At 50.1% G+C, this 18,094-nt stretch overlaps 5 protein-coding genes across 5 annotated transcripts; 1 reads left to right on the forward strand and 4 right to left on the reverse strand.

Moving 5' to 3' along the window:
* Positions 1–712: 712 nt before the first annotated feature.
* Positions 713–2,563, reverse strand: LRP88_14930 (flavin-containing monooxygenase; the record flags this gene model as incomplete). The annotated part of the gene is made up of 4 exons (XM_083251264.1): positions 713–898; positions 950–1,266; positions 1,323–2,342; positions 2,389–2,563. The coding sequence occupies 4 exons, from the start codon at positions 2,561–2,563 to the stop codon at positions 713–715; spliced, it is 1,698 nt and encodes a 565-aa protein (XP_083092964.1).
* Positions 2,564–3,571: 1,008 nt separating this feature from the next.
* LRP88_14931 (uncharacterized protein) lies at positions 3,572–4,363 on the reverse strand (the record flags this gene model as incomplete). Its single annotated transcript, XM_083251265.1, has 1 exon — positions 3,572–4,363. The coding sequence occupies one exon, from the start codon at positions 4,361–4,363 to the stop codon at positions 3,572–3,574; it is 792 nt and encodes a 263-aa protein (XP_083092965.1).
* Positions 4,364–4,866: 503 nt separating this feature from the next.
* On the reverse strand, positions 4,867–6,134 carry LRP88_14932 (cytochrome P450; the record flags this gene model as incomplete). Its single annotated transcript, XM_083251266.1, has 2 exons — positions 4,867–5,025; positions 5,079–6,134. The coding sequence occupies 2 exons, from the start codon at positions 6,132–6,134 to the stop codon at positions 4,867–4,869; spliced, it is 1,215 nt and encodes a 404-aa protein (XP_083092966.1).
* Positions 6,135–10,072: 3,938 nt separating this feature from the next.
* LRP88_14933 (transmembrane amino acid transporter protein-domain-containing protein) lies at positions 10,073–11,678 on the forward strand (the record flags this gene model as incomplete). The annotated part of the gene is made up of 5 exons (XM_083251267.1): positions 10,073–10,233; positions 10,285–10,718; positions 10,774–10,920; positions 10,976–11,191; positions 11,245–11,678. 5 exons carry the CDS (start codon positions 10,073–10,075, stop codon positions 11,676–11,678), a joined length of 1,392 nt encoding a protein of 463 aa, XP_083092967.1.
* A 619-nt stretch (positions 11,679–12,297) lies between these two features.
* Positions 12,298–14,747, reverse strand: LRP88_14934 (amino acid permease-domain-containing protein; the record flags this gene model as incomplete). Its single annotated transcript, XM_083251268.1, has 10 exons — positions 12,298–12,526; positions 12,585–12,837; positions 12,888–13,024; positions 13,076–13,534; positions 13,587–13,758; positions 13,809–14,048; positions 14,102–14,134; positions 14,184–14,405; positions 14,449–14,674; positions 14,718–14,747. 10 exons carry the CDS (start codon positions 14,745–14,747, stop codon positions 12,298–12,300), a joined length of 2,001 nt encoding a protein of 666 aa, XP_083092968.1.
* Between the last annotated feature and the right edge of the window lie 3,347 nt (positions 14,748–18,094).

The following is an 18,094-nucleotide window of genomic DNA, read 5'->3' on the forward strand; positions in this document are numbered from 1 at the left end:
GGACATTCTCGTGAACAGCCGCATCAGAGGAGGCCACCTGAACGGTCAGATTCTTCCAGGTTATTCCCAATTGTCGGGGTGGTAGGGTAATGTCTCGACGCGGTTCTTGGGTTGAGGTTGTCGGGGCAAGGTGGGATAAAAGGTTGCCGTACGCCATGGCGAGAAGTGTGTGAACAAAGAACCACGATCAACAATGTGGTCTCTAAGGATGTTTCAGTCCATCATTGTTTTAATACTTGAAGAAATTATGGGAAAGGGGGAGGATAAGGGAGAGTCGTCAGCAGCTTCAGCAGCTGTGGAAATGAGGTGGAGCAGAACTAGATAGGCCGTCGGGACGGTTCCGACGAGGCAATCCCGACGGGTGTCACCACACGGAACATGGTGGCGAGATGATGACGAGCCCGGATAGGGACTCGACCTAATCCTAGATTCTGCGTTGGCTCTATAGTTATTGAAGAAGCCAAACACCATTCTGTAAAATGCCCCCTTTGCCTCAAAACTGCCATTACATGGGGACGTTCACCACAGTCCGAAAATAGGTGAACTTCTTGAGCCCATAGGATTTCTGCAGGATGTTTATAAGCGTCAAATGACAAATAGTAACTGATGATACAAAAAATAACTGACGATATCAACGACCAAGGCCCTAAAGTTGAAAAAAAGAGGTACGCTAGACCAGTCACAGCCTGTATGTTGGAATGCATGAAAATGCTCAGCTCTGCCGCGAGATGTTTAAATACTCAGGGAGACGCCTCAAGAGCATGGGCAATTTGGCCCAGTTCTCGCTGAGATCCCCCTTGTTCTTCCACCCAACCAAACAAAGTGTAAGCACCGAAAACAAGCCACCAATGACAAGAATTGCTCTCATCACTCGCCGAAAGACCGACCTCTTGGAGCCCTAGGATAGTTAGTTGCTGAAATCCAAGGAGACTGGTGACACAAAACTCACAGAAATCGCCCAATCGCTCCAGGTCGGAAACACACTCCGGTACCAGAAATAGGCTTGCGAGTAGGGATAACTCATGGCATTCCATGTTTGACCCTTTTCCGGGTTTCCTTTAATGTACCAACTCTGACACCCAGAGTTCCAAACCGTGTTGGAAAGATCATGTTGAATGCGGTCGACGTAGAGTTTCTCGGCCTCTGGCTTGAGTTCGACGGCGCTCATCTGCTCAGTTAGCACAGGCTTGATGACACGCAGCGCAAAATTGACACTATTCTCGGCTGCCATGATTGCTGAGGTGTGGCCCGTCGCTGCGTTGGGACCTAGTAATTGTTAGGTTCCAACTTTGTTGAGAGGCAGCACCGGCCCAGGGACTCACCAAGCAAGATGAAGAAGTTGGGGAACCCGCTCATGGAAGAGCAATTGTAAGCTTCCGCGCCGCCAAATGAGTCCCAGTGCTCATTCAGTGTTCCGTTCCTCCCGACAACCTCTATACCACCGAGAAATTTATTCGTGATATATCCGTTTGCCATGATAATGACATCTGCCTCAATGAAGCCATTCTCAGTCTTGACTCCGTTGGAAACGATCTCCACAGCGGGTGTGTTCGTCAGTGTGAGATTCTCGGAATGCAGGGATTCGAGGTAGCCAGAGTCGAAGATTCTCCTCTTGCAGCCCACCTCAAAATCGGGAATCAACATGTCGTGATACTTGGCGGGAGCTGTACATCTCATGTACTGCTCAGCCTGCTTGCGACGGTTTTGACGAAACTTGGCAGCCGACTTTGTCATTGAAAATCCTCTCAGTTCATTCTCGGCCGTTAAAAAGACGAGGAGGCGCTGCAACGTCATGCTTCCAGGTATGTATTTGAAGATCTTTCGCATAGCATCTGTTTGAACTCCGTCAATCGGTGGAAGAATCCAATGCTTCGCCCGGATAACCTGCGTGAGATGCTTCGTCTTGCCAACGATAGATGGCACAATCTGAGCCGCAGTACAACCGTTGCCAAAGACTACAACATTTTTTCCCTCGAGCTCAACGTCATGCCGCCACTTGGAAGAATGGAAGATGGGGCCTTTGAATTTCTCAACCCCCGGAACGTCGAGTTCCCGAGGTTGGACGAGTTGACCAGCGCCGGCGAAGAGGAATTGACACTCGTGAATGAATACGTTATCCGTGTTTATATGGCGAACATGAAGGCGCCAACGTTTGAGTTGATCAATCCATTCGCACTTCTCAACGTTCATGCCGAAGGACATCTTGGGAGGTAGATGATACTTGTCGGCGACTTTCTTCAGATACCTCCAAAGCTCATCATGTGAAGGCAGGACTCGGGTCCAGTTTGGATTTGGCTCGAAGGAATAACTGTAGAGAGCACTTGGCACATCGCAAGCGCAGCCTATCTTGATCAGCGCCACCCTTCTGTTAAGGGATATCACAGTTACCCGGGTATGTGTTTCCAAACCATGTGCCACCCAACTCAGAGTATCGTTCAAAGAACTGAATGTCGCTGATGCCATACCATCGTTTCAGAGTCGCTCCAAGACAGATGGCTGAGAATCCTGTGCCAATGCAAGCGAACTGGCTGTAATTTCGCCGACTAGTTTTCTCTGATGCCATGGCCGCAGAGGTCGTGGCTGGTCAAGTGTTTGTATGCTGTTGGCTTTGTTGACCGGGGAGCGTTGGGTTTGCTTTGAATTAAGCATTTGAACTGCGGCTAGAGATAGCAATGAAATAAATTAATCAATCAAGTTGCTTCCCCGCACAAGATCGTATTTACCGAGGCTTTACGTATGTACCTGAAGCTGCCAAGAGCCATCTCGCCGTGGCGTTGTGGTCGGGATACCTCCGAAAGCCTGTATCGGAGCACTTCCGCCATCCCCGACTGTGCAGCCCTGGCAAGCCACCGCGGGGTAGGTGCCTATCAACTACCGTTTACCGAATTCTTCAAGTGCCATTGCATGTGAAAAGGGATGGATGATTGATCGTCAGGCGTGTCGTCCTTTAGGTGGATAATACTGGTTGCGATGGAGATAGAGTGTAGTCGTGCTGTTTTCTCCATAAGCGCCTATCCCGTCACACTCAATATTTTGGATGACAGTAAGTCTTTACTGAGTGAACTTAGTAAAAAAGCTTCAACTTATCAACAAATTGAACTGAATGAGTGACTATGCGGTCGTATTTTTGTGTCCATGCAAAAAGTGACTATTCTAGTTTCTCTCAAGTCTCACGCAATGCTCCTGTCTTGGGATCTAGCTTTTGCCTTCCTCTAAAGTCCACCTGCGTGTTGCCGGTTCCCTCTCTTGCTAAGCGCCACAACCATTCTGGCCCCCCTTTCTATTTCCACATGTCAAAAATGCCTTCATTCAACTATTAGAGCAGTCAACTTACCAATATCGCAATGTAGTGCATGATGCCAGGCATAAAGATTGTCTTGCCGTATCCGCTCCACAGCGTCTTTGCAATTGCCTCACTCACAGACTCAACATCCAAAACCGGGAACAGGAAATTAGATTGATTCGTCTTGCCTTTGAACAACGGCGTTCGAGTGAAGCTTAGCACCACGAGTGACAGTCTGACACGGGGTGCTTTCTTCAACTCTAATTGTAGCGCCTGGTATTGTGAGACTTAGAGTGACATTGTGGAGTAGGTAAGTATGCGCAGACTCACCTCATGTAACGCTATCAGCCCAGCCTTGGTCGCAGCGTAGTCTGCCACTTTAGCCGGTGGAAGAAACGCGCTCATTGAGCTAATGTTGACGATATGGCCGTGATTCCGAAGTGTCATCTCTGGGCCAAACTCTTTGACTAGCAAGAATGGTGCGATGAGATTCGTCCGAATGGTAACCTCTACATCCGCGTAGGAACCATCACACACCGTGGCACCTCGACAAATACCGGCATTGTTAACAAGAACTGTAGGGTGACCAACTTCAGTTCTGATTTTCTCACAGATGGCACGGATCTGGGAGCTGTCGCTGAGGTCGCATTGGTAGTACTTGATATAGGCCCCTTCAATCGGTTTCCAAGTTAACGGGACGTAGTCGATGATGACGACCTTTGTCTTGGGTTTGCGAGCATGCAGTTTCTGGGCCAGATGAGCTCCAATGCCGCTGCTGCCTCCAGTGATGACGACAATCTCGTTATCCCAGTCCCAGGCCAGGTCAGTGGTCCAGTTATTGTTGAACTGCTTGTTCAGGAAGTCGGTAGCGTACAACAGGGCGCTCAAAGCAGCCAGGGAGTAAGTGTATGGTCGTGCGGTCTCCAACGACTGGCTCCAGTGCGAACCAGTTGAACTGGACATCGATAGCCCGGATGAGCTTACCGCCAGTGGAATGGTGATGATAGGGTTCAGAACAGTGGTTCGGGCCAATTTGGCGACAAAGTCGACCGTGAATCCTTCTCGTGGGAGTGATGCCATGGTGAAAAAATGCCTTGAATTGAAGACTAGAAGGGTGAGTCGTAGGGTGATTTCGACAAAGTTGATGTTGAACAGGAAAATTCTGCTGGGGGATTAAAAACCAGGGCTTTTGCTTCAAAAGTGCGGCACCTTGGGCGTCGGGATTGCTCCGAGTTCCGTGTCCTCCAGATGCTGCCTGTTCCGGGCTTTACCTCAGTGCAGGAAATGTTAATCGCAGAGAGGAACAGGGCTAACACCGTCTGTCGTGGATGCACACATTATCTGCATCCGTGGCATCGCTGCTCAGGTTCAACCCCCGTTGTCCAGTCGGAATAGGAGCAAAGTAACGCAGAGTTTCTCTATCAATGAGGTCGGTAGTGACTTCACAACGCCAGCTTAGCTTCTAGTTACGTTACAGGAGGGAAGGGGCACTGAAAATCTGAAGGGCAGAAATAGCAGACATCAACTTTGAACATGGTATCGGCAATGTGAGAAACGAGTGCTTGGCCCTCTATCATATCCAACTACAAATCTCGATCCACTTTTGCATCGTCCACAACGCCAGCCTTGGTCGCTTCCTCGACAATCAAATTCCAGTAGTCTCTGCTACGGACGGTCGCTTTGACTGGGAAAGGCTCATCTGTCGATTCCAGGTTGAGGATCCTCCCGTTATACGGACCATCCTGTAAGCCTGGTTAGCAACTAGTTCCAAAACCATGAGTTGATCTTAACAAACCGCCTTGAAGTCTATGCATTGGATAAGTCTCGCCATGTTGATGAACAAGCTTCTCTGGGCTAGACGATATCCGACACAGATTCGCCTGCCTCCTCCAAACTGCCAGAGCCCATGGCTGATGTCAGTTTCATGGCCGTTCATCCATCGTTCCGGATAAAACATGCCAGGGTTTTCGCACTCGTTACCTACTGCAACTTCGTTAATGACAAAGCCCGTGCCGGCTGGAAACCTGTATTCCTCAAACTCAATGTCCTGCGAAGCAACATGATCTGGGGTCACGATGAAGATGGGCCGCCAACGCAAGACTTCTTTCACAATCGCGCAGATGAAGCGCAGATGGTCCATGTCGGAAAGAACCGGTAGCCTTGCTTGCCCCCCAATACCGCATAGTTGATCAATCTCGCCTCTGGCCTTGCGGAACGGTTCGGGATACTCCAACATTGCCATGACCATGATGTTGAGCGCCTCTCGTGTAGTGTCACTCCCCGCCTCGATCAGCTGCATTGCAACATACATGCAGTCCTGGTCATCTCCCTTGTATCTCGTATCTTTATTGAGAAGCACATCGCGCACAAACGACGGCGGCGCGGTCCCCTCTTCCACTTGTTTTCGGATAGGCGCCCACCATGAGTTGTACACGTCGTAGTTCCAGTCACCCAGAGCTTGCCAGTGACGACGCCACGGCTGCATGAACTTGGGCAACTTGGCGAGATCTGGAAACCAATCAATGATGCTGGATCCAATACTTCCAACGAAAAAGGTGACACAGTTTTGGAGGTCGGTCAACTCTTGAGTCGATTTGCCCAGACGCTCTCCAAGAGCTATCCGATGAACGACCGAGTTTGCATAGCGATAGTGATGCCTGTACCACTTTTCGGGTTTGAAGAGGTACTCAGCCATCATCTGTGTGCTTTCGAGCTCCTGCCACTCCCCATATTGCTTCAAGGCGGTGCCGCTGAGAAGGCTGTGCATCACTCGTCGACGTTCTGTCCAGGTCTCTTGAGGAAGTACCAATGACCTGCCATCACGGCTGACTAGGCTACTGGATATGGGCATGGGAGATCTCGTGCTTGTTGCGCTGCCGCGTTTGGCTATTATCTCGGAGATGGTACGGTGAGAATTGAGAAATATCCAGGTTTTGGAGCCGAGATGCACCGTTGTCATTTCTCCGAAGCTGGCAATGTGACGGAGCTTGTTCCATGTTCAGCAATGTTTATTTTCAGGCACGCGACACTTACAAACGCGTGGTCCGGATCATGGCGTCCCTCTCTCAAGCTAAGCAGGTTCCCAAGGATAGGAAGGCCGTGCGGGCCGGGAGGAAGACGAGACTTGCGACCATCTTTGAGGTTCCGTTTCCCTGCGGGTTTGAAGTACTGAGCAACAAACACGAATACCAAGAATACCAACAAGGTAACTATCAGGCTAAATGCAAAGATCCTTGCCCTTACACTGGAGCGAAGGAGATACTGGCTGACTTGATCGATCATCGTGTAAGCTTGGCGATAGGGGTTTGGTATGAAAGCGAGTTGGCTCAAGGAATACCCTCGACAATGGCAGACGCAGCATAATTACCGTTTAAAAGAACATTTTATTATTATGCCTATTCAAGTTGAGTCTAGCAGAGCCTGATCTATGGCCGCGGGGGGTCGGAAGGATACCGACGTACGGAGACATTCCGTCGCCAATCCCAACGTACCAACAAGGCCCACCGGGGCAGTTCCGTGGACTACGCCACGGTTCTGTTGGTACTTTTTTGGTGAATGACGTCTGTGCAAAGGCCACTGGTCATAAACGGAGAAGAGATAGTTACTAATTGTGCATAACATAAGACTTTATACGTCGTTCTTAATGTTTACATAACTTGCTCTTATGACAATGTTAAAGTCTCAACAACAGCCGACGGAAACCATCCGTTTATCCACCCATTAGAACCAGTGTCGTATCAAGTATCCCCTCAGTGTACCGTATCACAGACACCATGTTGCACGGCACCTGTATACAAGTAACCAAGAGTCCCTGGCCCGAGGAACCCGATCCTCTCTGCCGAGGACCCGATGAGCCTGACTGAAATGAATGACGCAAATGCCGAGCTTCCTGGTATTTGACCATAGAATCTAACTTTTCAGAGACAGGCCGTACCACCAGGGTCATTTCCCTACCGTGTTGTATTTCATGTTCTGCTGCATGAGTCGATAGGACATGAGCAAGTCTTGGTCTCGGTCTCGTAAGACAACTCACCACTGATGAAACACGTATGAGCATGGAAACGTGATAGAGAGAGTCGGTTGAGAAACATAACTGTTTCCTGATTTAAGAGTGCTCGAAGCACACATGATCGACCAGCTCAACGTCAAATTGTAGATATCGTCACTAGGTAGGCAATATTCTTATATATTTGCGACTGTCCTAAAGGAGTATCCCTGTTCATTTTACCGTGGTCTCACAACAACGACGACAGAAAGGTTACCCGAGGCACGCCGATCTATGTTCACAACGTATCACACAACATCGGAAGCCGTCATTTCAGCCACCCACACGTTGATCCGGCGTCGTTGCACAGTCAATCGCGGTTACGTCAGGAAATTAGTGAGGGGAAAGGTTTACATGTGCACGAGAACGAAAGAGCGAACTGGGTGTTCATGTTCGCGCGGGTATGGATTGAGCTTGTCTCTACTAAGCTATAAAGGTATCGATTCATCTCGACAGGAATCTACCACCAAGCTCATTCAGACTCAAGTATCTTCTCTCCCAACATATTTCACATACCTTGTTGGTAGCACGCAAATCAACATGAAGGTCTCTACTGCTTCCGTCCTCGTCCTTGCCCATGGCATCACCGCCATGCCCTGGTCTTCCGGCAAAGCCAATGAAGACATCACGTAAGTCTTTTACCATAGCAACCTGGCTTCAATGCTGAAAATGGGGTTGCTTACTTGGTATTTTCATGGTATGTATGAATTATTTTGCTAATTGAACCCCAGCCTTCGTATCCAAGTCTCCCAATCTCCCTCGCATCGCGTTCAGGGTTCCGCGCCCAAGGGAACCGTCAAGATTGAGGACGCCCCGATTTGCCTTGCAATTTGCTGGCCCAAGGTGCCTACTTGCCCTGATGGCTGGGTAAGTGTCAATTGTCCCATCTTATAGCGTGGCTCACTTTTTTCTAACATGACTTAGTACTCAAACAACATGGTAGCATGATCCCTTTCCAAGAGGATATGTGTGGTGTAAAAGCTGACAAAATCGCAGGGCACTTCTAACTCGCCTTGCTGGACCTGCTGCAAGGCCCCCGAAGACCTTCAGCTCTAGGCTATTTTGACGGCCACAGGCCTTGTCTCCCTCTTCCTCGGGGACTTTGAATCCATCTCTCTTGCATCTAGCCTGAGGGAACTCAATATCTGATTGTCCTGTCATGGTCTGGCCTCTGGCCAATTGCAAGGCGTGGAGGTTTATAGGTTGGGTGACCAATCCCGACAAGGGCTTTATAGGGAGCAGCTTTTTATCTTGGCTCACTAGCACGCATACGTAGTCAATTTTACACTAGTGAGCTCGAATATCTTGAATGCTTCATAACCTTGATCTGCTTTCTTCTCCTAACCCTCAGTTCCACGAAGCCACATACATGTGTGAAGACTAGCAATATGACGCAAACGTTAAAAGTTTGCCTGCTCCAATGCGGAGAAATCACGGTGGATAATTTCATCAATAAGCTGTTTTCGAGAGTATTTTTACGGGGTCGGTTTCCAGATTGCCCACCGGGAGGGCCGGACTCTATCTATGGGTGTGGTCATGAAGTGCTACCTCGCTGGCACCAGCTTGCATCGGCGGCTTATTAATGCTCTGGGAAGTAATTACAGCCAAAAGGAAAGAGGAAGGCCACGCCAAAGAGAGCACAGAGATTTGTGTGAGACAAGCTTTCCTACCCCGGAGTGGCACCTTGGGCGCAGGCTGTCAAGCACATGACCTTTGAAAGATCTATGGGTCGCATTACACCCACTCTTGTCGAGGCCTTTGTTGCTGACTGTTCGGAGACGCCTGAACCTCCCCGGGGCGGTCTGAACTTGCGGCTCCATACTGCCGTGGCGTCTCCATCAACGTTCCTGGCCAAGCATCGCAAGCTCCGAACGAACCACCTCGGACCGTGATCGGCGGGCGAATGGTGGCAAGGGAAAAAGATCCACTATGACTCGAGTGAAGGCGCCAGCGTCTACCATTGGACAGAGTGAGTGCGCTAGAAAGGTTTTAACGATTCCAGAAACCGGCTAGAACCAGCGGCGTTTGAGCCTCCGACAGGGGAGAAAAAGCTTGCATGCATTTGTCACGAAGGAGGCTGAAAAGTTTATCAACCTCCGTTAAGCGCGTCATGATGTCAGACATCTTTGAGGTTGCTCAAGCAACACCACACGGATCACAGCTGCAAGATTCAGATCGTTGGTGAACGTGCTCTTCCTGGGGAGACGTTCGAGATGAGCTCTGTGGCTCATGACTGTGGAGAGCTGCTGGCCATCAGACGACAAACCGCCTTTGAAGATTTACCAACTTGTGGGACCATAACGTAACCATTACTCAATTTATATCACCCAGCCCTAGAATTCGGCTGCATTAAGCCCCTGCAATCACGAACCCCGGCAGTTGGGTCGTTCGATGTCTTGGCCGATCTCGTTCTAGGTCCCTAGCCCAGCAAGATCTGCTAAATAGCTTCATCTACATGTCAAGGCCGAACTCGGTGCGCGGTGGCATCGGCCTGGTCCGGAAATTCGTCCTCTGTGGGTCGACTTGACTCGACAGGATTTGATGGTTTTTCTCAATGACCGGTGCCGGCGGACCGCCTTCGCCTGCGGAACCTTCTTTAAACCTTTGAGGCTGCATTTTCTCTTTCTCCAGAAAGCCAAATTATTATTTACCTACCCCGCAGCCAACGTGCATTTCGCCGAGGCCCTATAAAGGAAGTGTCCTTTACAGTCTGTACCGTTGGACCACACATTCCTCAAGACAACATGGCAGACTCGCAAGCGCCGAAGCATCACGATGCCGTCCCAGACGCGGAGAAGGCTGTCAACAATGAAGCTCCTCCTAATTTCGACGCCGCAGTTGACAGCGGTAGCAGGGTGTTGGATGGAGAGGACGGCGAATTGATCGATTACAAGACTTTGACGTGGTGGTAGGTACACTTGCGACTCTATGTCAATTGGTGCTAACCAAATCGCAGGCAAGGAGGAATCGTCTTGATCGCGGAGACCGTTTCCCTCGGAATCCTTTCGCTACCTTCAGTGCTCGCCACCGTCGGCCTCGTTCCCGGCATCGTCCTGATCCTCGTTATGGGCTGCCTATCGACATACTCTGGTCTCGTCCTCGCCGAATTCAGAAAACAGTACCCCTTCGTCCAAAACTTTGGAGATGCCGTGGAGGTCATTGGAAAGTCGATCGGAATGGGACGCGTCTTCCAGGAGTTCTTTGGATGGGCACAGGTTATCTTCCAGGTCTTTGTCATGGGCAGCCACCTCTTGACTTGGACCATCTGCCTGAATACCCTCACTAGCAGCTCTACGTGCACCATTGTGTGGGCGGTTGTTGGTCTGGCGGTATTCTGGGTTCTGAATCTCCCCAGAACTCTGAAGTATACGAGCTACATGTCGATTGCCTGTGAGTTTTCCGCTGGCGCTGCATCCTTAACATATAAGCTGACATTTACCTCTAGCCTGCTTGTCCATCACGACGGCGGTTCTCATCACGGTTGGAGACGTTGCATCTGAGCGGCCCATTGGCTCCGGAAGCTTCCACATTGCCCGAGAGCTTGGTTTCACAAGCGCATTCCTGGCTGTCACCAACATCGCCATTTCTTTCTGTATGAGCGCCCACATCCGTTCTGTCCCGCATCGTCTTTCTAACATCTTCTCTAGCGAGTCACTCTTGCTTCTTCAGTGTCATCGCCGAGTTCAAGAAGCCCGAGGATTGGCCCAAGGCTCTGGCATTCCTCCAGATCGTCGACACGACTCTCTATCTCCTCGCCGCCATCGTCATCTACGTTTTCGTCGGTCCCGATGTTCCCTCGCCTGCCCTCTCTGCCGCCGGCTCGAGCACAATGCGCAAGGCCATCTGGGGTATTGCCATTCCTAGTGAGTTATCGCCCTCGGTCAAAACTAAAGATTCTGTACTAACATGGATTTAGCCATTGTGATTGCTGGTGTCATTTACGGCCATGTCGCCTCCTCATATATCTTCTCCAGACTTTTCCGCAACACCAAGCACATGGTCCGACGAACAAAGCTCTCCAACTTTGCCTGGTTCGGCATCACCTTTGCAACCTGGGCCATTTCCATGGTGATTGCCGAGTCGATCCCCATCTTCAACAATTTGCTAGGACTCATTTGCGCCCTGTTCGCCAGTTGGTTCTCCTATGGTCTGCCTGGAATCTTCTGGCTTTGGATGCACCATGGAAACTGGTTCAAGGATTGGAAGCAGACATGTCGATTTGTTTCCAACGTGCTCTTGTTCCTCACCGGTCTGTTGATCTGTGTTGTCGGCTTGTGGGCATCCATTGAGGCCATTGCCACAGATTCAACTACACAACCATGGACTTGTGCAAGCAATGCGAAGGAGTAGGATGGGATTCAGTGTACCATTTTGCATTACAGGGTGTTTGGTTTTAATTTCGTCTTTTAGCAATGAAGGCATGCATTCCCAATGAATTCACGTATGATCCATATTAGTATATCCTAATATGGCTGAGATGACGCCAACTAATTAGAACCTATCTGTGAATCCACCATCTAGTCTTTGTGGCCTGGCATTGCGTGTCCTAGCGCGTGAGGAGACGGGCTTATCTTTCACCTCTATCTTAATTGTTTGCTTGCTAAGACCAGCTAGTATCCTTCGTATATCTTCTAGTATTCTGTATGTCTTAAACTTTACCAAGGCTTATACCACGTGTCTCAAAAGTGTGTTTAATGTTTACTCCCACAACCAAGTCATAATCAACAACCTCAACTACCTACACAGGACTATACTAAACTAGAAGATGCTTTCCCATCGCATCTATCGTCTTAGATGACTCAACGTCAGCTGTTCGTCGAAGATGCAAGAGCAAGAGACTGCATTGACATGGTTGAATGAAGGATGGATTCAATTGCAGGATATCTATAGCAAGGACAGGTTCGTCCTTAGGCATTGGCTTGCAAATTTCAGATTGACCACCCATCTTACTCCCCAGACTCCTCTCCGATTACTCCTTGCCCGAGTCTCCCGAGCTTGGCACACGTCTCTGGCGCAAGTTACCAGCCTCATCGTGCTCCTCATCCCACTTGGCGACTTCGGCGTTGGGGATTCTAACCAGGCGATGCGTATTGGCTCCGTTGTCGTCGACGTTGGTGATTTCAGTACGGATCTGGTAGCCCTTCCACTTGGGCAGGAGGTGCATCCAGAAGACGTAGTAGAGGCCACAGATGATAACACTAGACTCGGTGTTAGTATCAGAACATGGGAATAGTCAAGGGAGATGAAACTACTTACATAGCAATACCAACCACACAGTAAGTGGCATACCAGAAGCTGACATCTCCAGCATAGGGGCCGCCCTTGGGAGGCCACCAGGGCATAACAAGAATGAAGACCTGGATGAGGATGTAGAAAATGACAGCCACATGCCAAGCCTGGAAGTCATTGGTGTTGATGCCGGCCTGCTTGCGTCTTCGTCGAAGAACATAGACTCCAGCGGCCATAGCAAACTTGAACATGGCATCTGGGTAAGTACCCAAGCTCACAACTGGAAGGCATATTAGACCAAATCCTCAACACGTCGCAAAGTCCACGTACCAAAGGTGAATGCATCACCGGCTGAAGGAGCAACAATCATAATGAATGTTAGCACCCATTTCACAAAGTATGGACCTAGAGGTGTTCCAAAAGGCTTTGTAGAGACCCAGAAGTTGGTAAAAGGCAATACACCTTGCCTAGGGTTGAGGTTAGCATACCCCCTTGTCAACTCGGGACGACCAACTCACCTTCCAATCTCACGGATCATGCGCCCAGAGCCAATCAAGACGGCCAAGAGGTTACCGAAGGCACTCAGAAGAACGAGGAAGTTGAGCACGTTGGCGGCAGCCTTGCTTCCTCCGAACAGCTTGGTGAAGAAGACGGAGGCGGCGATTTCGCTGGCCTCGGCAAACTCCTCCTTGGGCACGACGGCGAAGTAAGCAATGTTGCAAAGCATATAAAGAATAGCCACGGTGAGCAGAGAAACAGTGCCGTTTCGCTTGAGTGTGGGGATAGGGTTCTGGATCTCGTTGACCACGTTGAAGGCATTCCAGTATCCGGCGTAAGAAAAGACGATGCTGACGAATGCACTGGCCAGATCATTGCCATTGGGTGTTTCGCCATCAAATGCATTGCGGAAGTTGGCCTTGGGATCGGGAATTCGGTCGACGTTTCCACCAAGAACGACAAGGCCGGCGATACTGATGCTGTAACATGTTGTTAGTGTCCGAAGGAATGAAATGCAGCAGGTTGACGAACAAGACCAGAGTGAGGAGCTTCAGTGTGCCGATAAAGTTGACCAGCCACAATGAATACTTGTTGCTAGCAACCACAAAGATGACGGCGAGGGTGTAAGCAGCAATTGCCACGCCTCGCATCTGCCACTCGCTAGGTGTATCGCCAGTCATTCTCCATAGGTATCTGGAGAGAACTAGATGTCGTTAATCTGAGAACGTCGATGCAAAACCCGTAATGACTTACCGACTGCGTTACTGCTGCTGAAAGAGAGGATGACCGACTGGACGGCAAAGGTGACGGGGAAAAAGTGCTTGGGCCTGGGATAAGCCTGCTCAAGGTACACCACCTCGGAACCACTTCGGTTGGGGAAGTAGCTTGCCAGCTCCAGGTAGACGGCGAAACCAGCGGCAGCCATGAGGAAACCGATGACCCAGATGATGAGGGCCAAGCCGACGGAACCAGATCGGTTCAGGATACTCGCAGCTAGAGGTTGTTTAGTATGGGATTACTCAATGCCGGTTGTTGGATAGTCTTACGTGTAGAGAAGATACCAGTTCCGATCATCATGTCTGCAACAAAGTTAGTGTCGGTCCAACGACGAGGTGAGATACTACTCACTGACGTTGAGAAAGATGACAGTGAGCCATCCCACATGATACCCAAGAGGAGACTTGGACTCGACCGGAGCACCAACAGCCTCCTGATAGGACGGCTTAGAGCCGTTACCTCCCTTGACACGCGTGTATGCGAGACCACCATCGTGAATGACGGAGGGCTCAGAGTCGCTGGCTTCGGGGTCGGTTGAAACGTGGGCCGTGCTCTTGGAGCCGTCAAAAAGGCCTGCGAACCCCATGGTTACTGCACAATGTGTGTGACAGACAACAGATGAAGAAGTACCGGCAGGGCGCGATGTCTCGCGTGCTGAAGTTGTTGCTGGCTTTGAAGCGCTGAGGCTGAGAAGTGGCGATGGGATGAGACGCTGAAACACAGGAGCCGCGTCCAAGGTATATATTCAATTTGAGATACTTTGAGATACACTTTACGCCAATATCGCCGAGAATGACACAATCCTCCCCAAGGCCATAAACTTTGCCATGGACCCTGGCAACCTTACTCTGTACTCCCTCGACCAACACACATGACCCCACAAACTCTGGCGGTTCGAGGTGGGATCCCGACCATGCAAGCTATCTGACTTGCCTGCTGCTAGTGGCACCATCTATTCAAGGGTCGGTCATATAGCCTTTGTGCCTAGGCCCAGGAGGTAAGCTTGTCTCATCTGGGAAGCTCGGACTTGAATAGTATCAATGCAGCGACAATAGATTGCGCTTTTACAGTGGGCTCTACGGGGAGAGTGAATGCCAGAATACCGCCACTGTCTTCCACAGAAGCTGTAAGTGGCATGGATTTTCGTGTGTTGCACCACAACTAAGCACACAGTCGCACTGCCAACTCAATCTCATAACCCCCAACCATACACAAGACCTCGCACCTACCTGAATCCTTTTCGCCTTCAGATAAGGACGCGAGTAGAGTTAAGCTCCTTCCAAAAAGAGACAGTTTACGTCGTGTTCAGAAACATTGGCACGAAACGACAACCAGTAAAACGCACCCTGACCCATTTTCGCCATAGCTAGGATGGGATGAGGTCATGGGCAAATCTGAAGCTCGCTAGTGGGATGCCCGAAAAATTGACCGATAACGACATCAGAAGTCGAGATAGCGTATGGGTAGTCTAGATTCCCCTACCCCCGAGCTAAGGGTCCCCAAAGCGGGCTAGGCTAGGGGTACAGCTTGGGAACCCGGGGCTACGGGGGGATGGGCAGACCCGGGCATGGCCAGGGTGCCATAAGCTTGGCAATAACTTATTCGGGAGCCAAGATCTCGCCGTGCATCCTTCGACTTCTCATCGGCTCAGTGGGGGCGTTCGCCCAGACCGTGGCGCGTCTTGACGTGCGTTGGCAAGCCGCAAGATGACGACAGCGAAACCGTCTCATCTAGTGGCCTTTCAACGGCAATAACCCAACGCCTGAATGGCTAATTTGGTCTTGGCCATTGGCTCGAGATGTCTCGGCAAGCCTCCCGTTGGGTTTAAGCTTGGTGGGATGAACGGCCTCGTGGCGATGGTGATGGCGCGTTTCCCGAGGCTTTTCTACATGGGGTTTAATGGCAGGGCGAAAAGTGGAAGTTCGGCACCGGCTGAAAATAGGATTTCCGTTTGACTTCTTATAGAATTCTCAGGCTTGGCCGGAGCTGGCATAAACAGCGCAGATAAGCCTGGTGGAAGCAATCGATGCATGTGCGACTCTCGGTCACACAAATCGACAAGATAGTGCACCCCCAGGATTTTTGGCAGACCCGGAATGATCGTCTGTACAACCAAGAGACCGTCCCAGTGGCAAGGCAAGCTCTCCAGCAGCCGTTGCGAGTCTCATCCCACGCGATCAGCTCAGATCCCTACCTGACTCGCACCTCATCTCTCCAAGCTTGCCACCAACTGACACCGGAGAAAGCCCACTCTCCGCGACACCATACCCATACCCTCGCTCAGCGCGGAGTCGGGGTCCCCGCTATTGGGTTGCGCATCTTATCAAAGGGTGGCCCCAGCAGTAGAGACATTCCGAGAAAAGCGGTCGCGGCAAATGGGGCCGAGTGGGAGATCATGAGCTTGGCACAACACAATCGTTCGCGGTCCCTCCACTTTCCTGCAGGCCTTGAATTGACTACAATCATCTCGTAATGCTTAACCTTGCTCTTCGAGATCTGACAAGTTAAAGTTCTCGGTGTGTTTGCCAGAATTGCGACTTTGCCGAGGAATCCTTCGGCCGCGCTCACCGAACAGGGGGACCAGGGAATACAGAAGACACGCATTCCCATCACTTCGGCTCTTCCGATCGATTTTCGATTGACGGTCTCAATTGCGGCATATCCCACTCTATCCGATATTCCAGGTTCACTGCAACAATGACGAACAGAGGATCCTCCGGTTGCATCATTCGCTAGAGCAGTCCAGACTTTTATCGCTCGACCCATACGGATGGATCCAATAACCTTAATTCCAGTGCATAACGGTGTTATAGGTCGTGGAGTCGTTCAGCTTTGCCACTTTCAAATTAAATCGTCAAGCAATGAGATCGAGGGAGACCTTGGGTCAGTGCTTAGATATTAGAAAGACAACAGCAGTGGGATGTCAGAAGCGCGTCGTCGACATGTCCCCCCATGGAAATCTCTTGTTCACGTCGAGGCCTCTTTTTCTCTCAATACGGACCGAAACTGATTGTCGATGCGCAGTTGAAATGACGGCGACATGGTTCACTTAATATTCTGCTCAGGTATATCATTGTGGGAATCGCATATTTTACGCGATGCATCTCCTCTTGTAACCTGATTTCTTAGTCAATCTGGCTCTCACTCAGAGGCGTTTTATTGTTCAACGTGATTGTAGTTAACATGCATGGTTGTCACTTGTCCCCTCGGCATGGAGAGAACGCGTTGTCAATGTCGGTCTGAGGAGTTGATTTCTTAGGTGATACTGCAACAGGCATGACGATCAATTAATCCGTACCATGACTTTTGTCCCCCTTGTCTCAGTGATATTCCTCCTTCTTTCTCCCTTGGCTTATGGTTAGCCGTTATGCATCTTGTGAGTGCAACAGACGCAGGCAGATCAAGCCATCCAGCCTATTCATTTTTTTTTTCGTTTTTTTTGTTAAAGCTTGATTAGATGTTCTGTACTGCGCTGGCAAACTCTTGGAAGTATTTTAACTTCTGATCTCCATATTTATTGCCATTTGAGCGTGTTCTTCCATGTTGAAGACTGCATTGCGCTTGAGCTGTGGCATTGAAAGCAGCAATCCCCGTCTGGCTTGGAGGCGGAACCTGTGCTTTTGGTCGTTTTTCAGCACAACCATCTGTATCTATTTAAGAAACGAGATATGAGAAATCCATTAAAATTTGAACTGTATAAGAACTTAAATACATATTAATATTTAAGTTTCAAGCCTAAACTCATGATCCTCTTCCCAGCAATTGTTCTTTTTAGACCTACCCTACACCGGCAAGTCACGAGCTCGGGATTACTTCCTTCCGTTGCAATTTTTAGCAACTTTGGCCGAGGAAGCTCGCGTTTACCCCGCACAGAGTGGGCCTGGGGAAGGAGCCACGGTCCACTTTCGCCGAGTCTTGCTACATTCTTCAGCCTCTGTCTATCACACTGCGACAGCAAGAACCGAGCCACGGGTGCGTAACGGCATGCCCTCTTTAAAAAACCCCTGTTCGGAATGCAAAGGTATGGACGATAAGCTATCGTCTAGTGTAGGTTGGCTGACTAATGCGGGTTCTCCGAGATAGGGAAGCACCTTAAATGTAAGCATGCCCCTGTATGCAGCCAGTCTCCTGCCTGCCCGCTTGGCATTCAAGATGGTTGACGGTGTCTCACTGTGTTGTACCACCTAGGCGACGATGATATACCTCAATGCAATCGATGTAGAACCAAGGGACTCCAGTGTATCCGTCCAGGACGGAAACGA

This window comes from Fusarium phalaenopsidis (assembly GCF_050370095.1).
Source record: "Fusarium phalaenopsidis strain FUZ10S chromosome Unknown contig_32396, whole genome shotgun sequence".
In the NCBI taxonomy this organism is placed as follows: Eukaryota; Fungi; Ascomycota; class Sordariomycetes; order Hypocreales; family Nectriaceae; genus Fusarium; species Fusarium phalaenopsidis.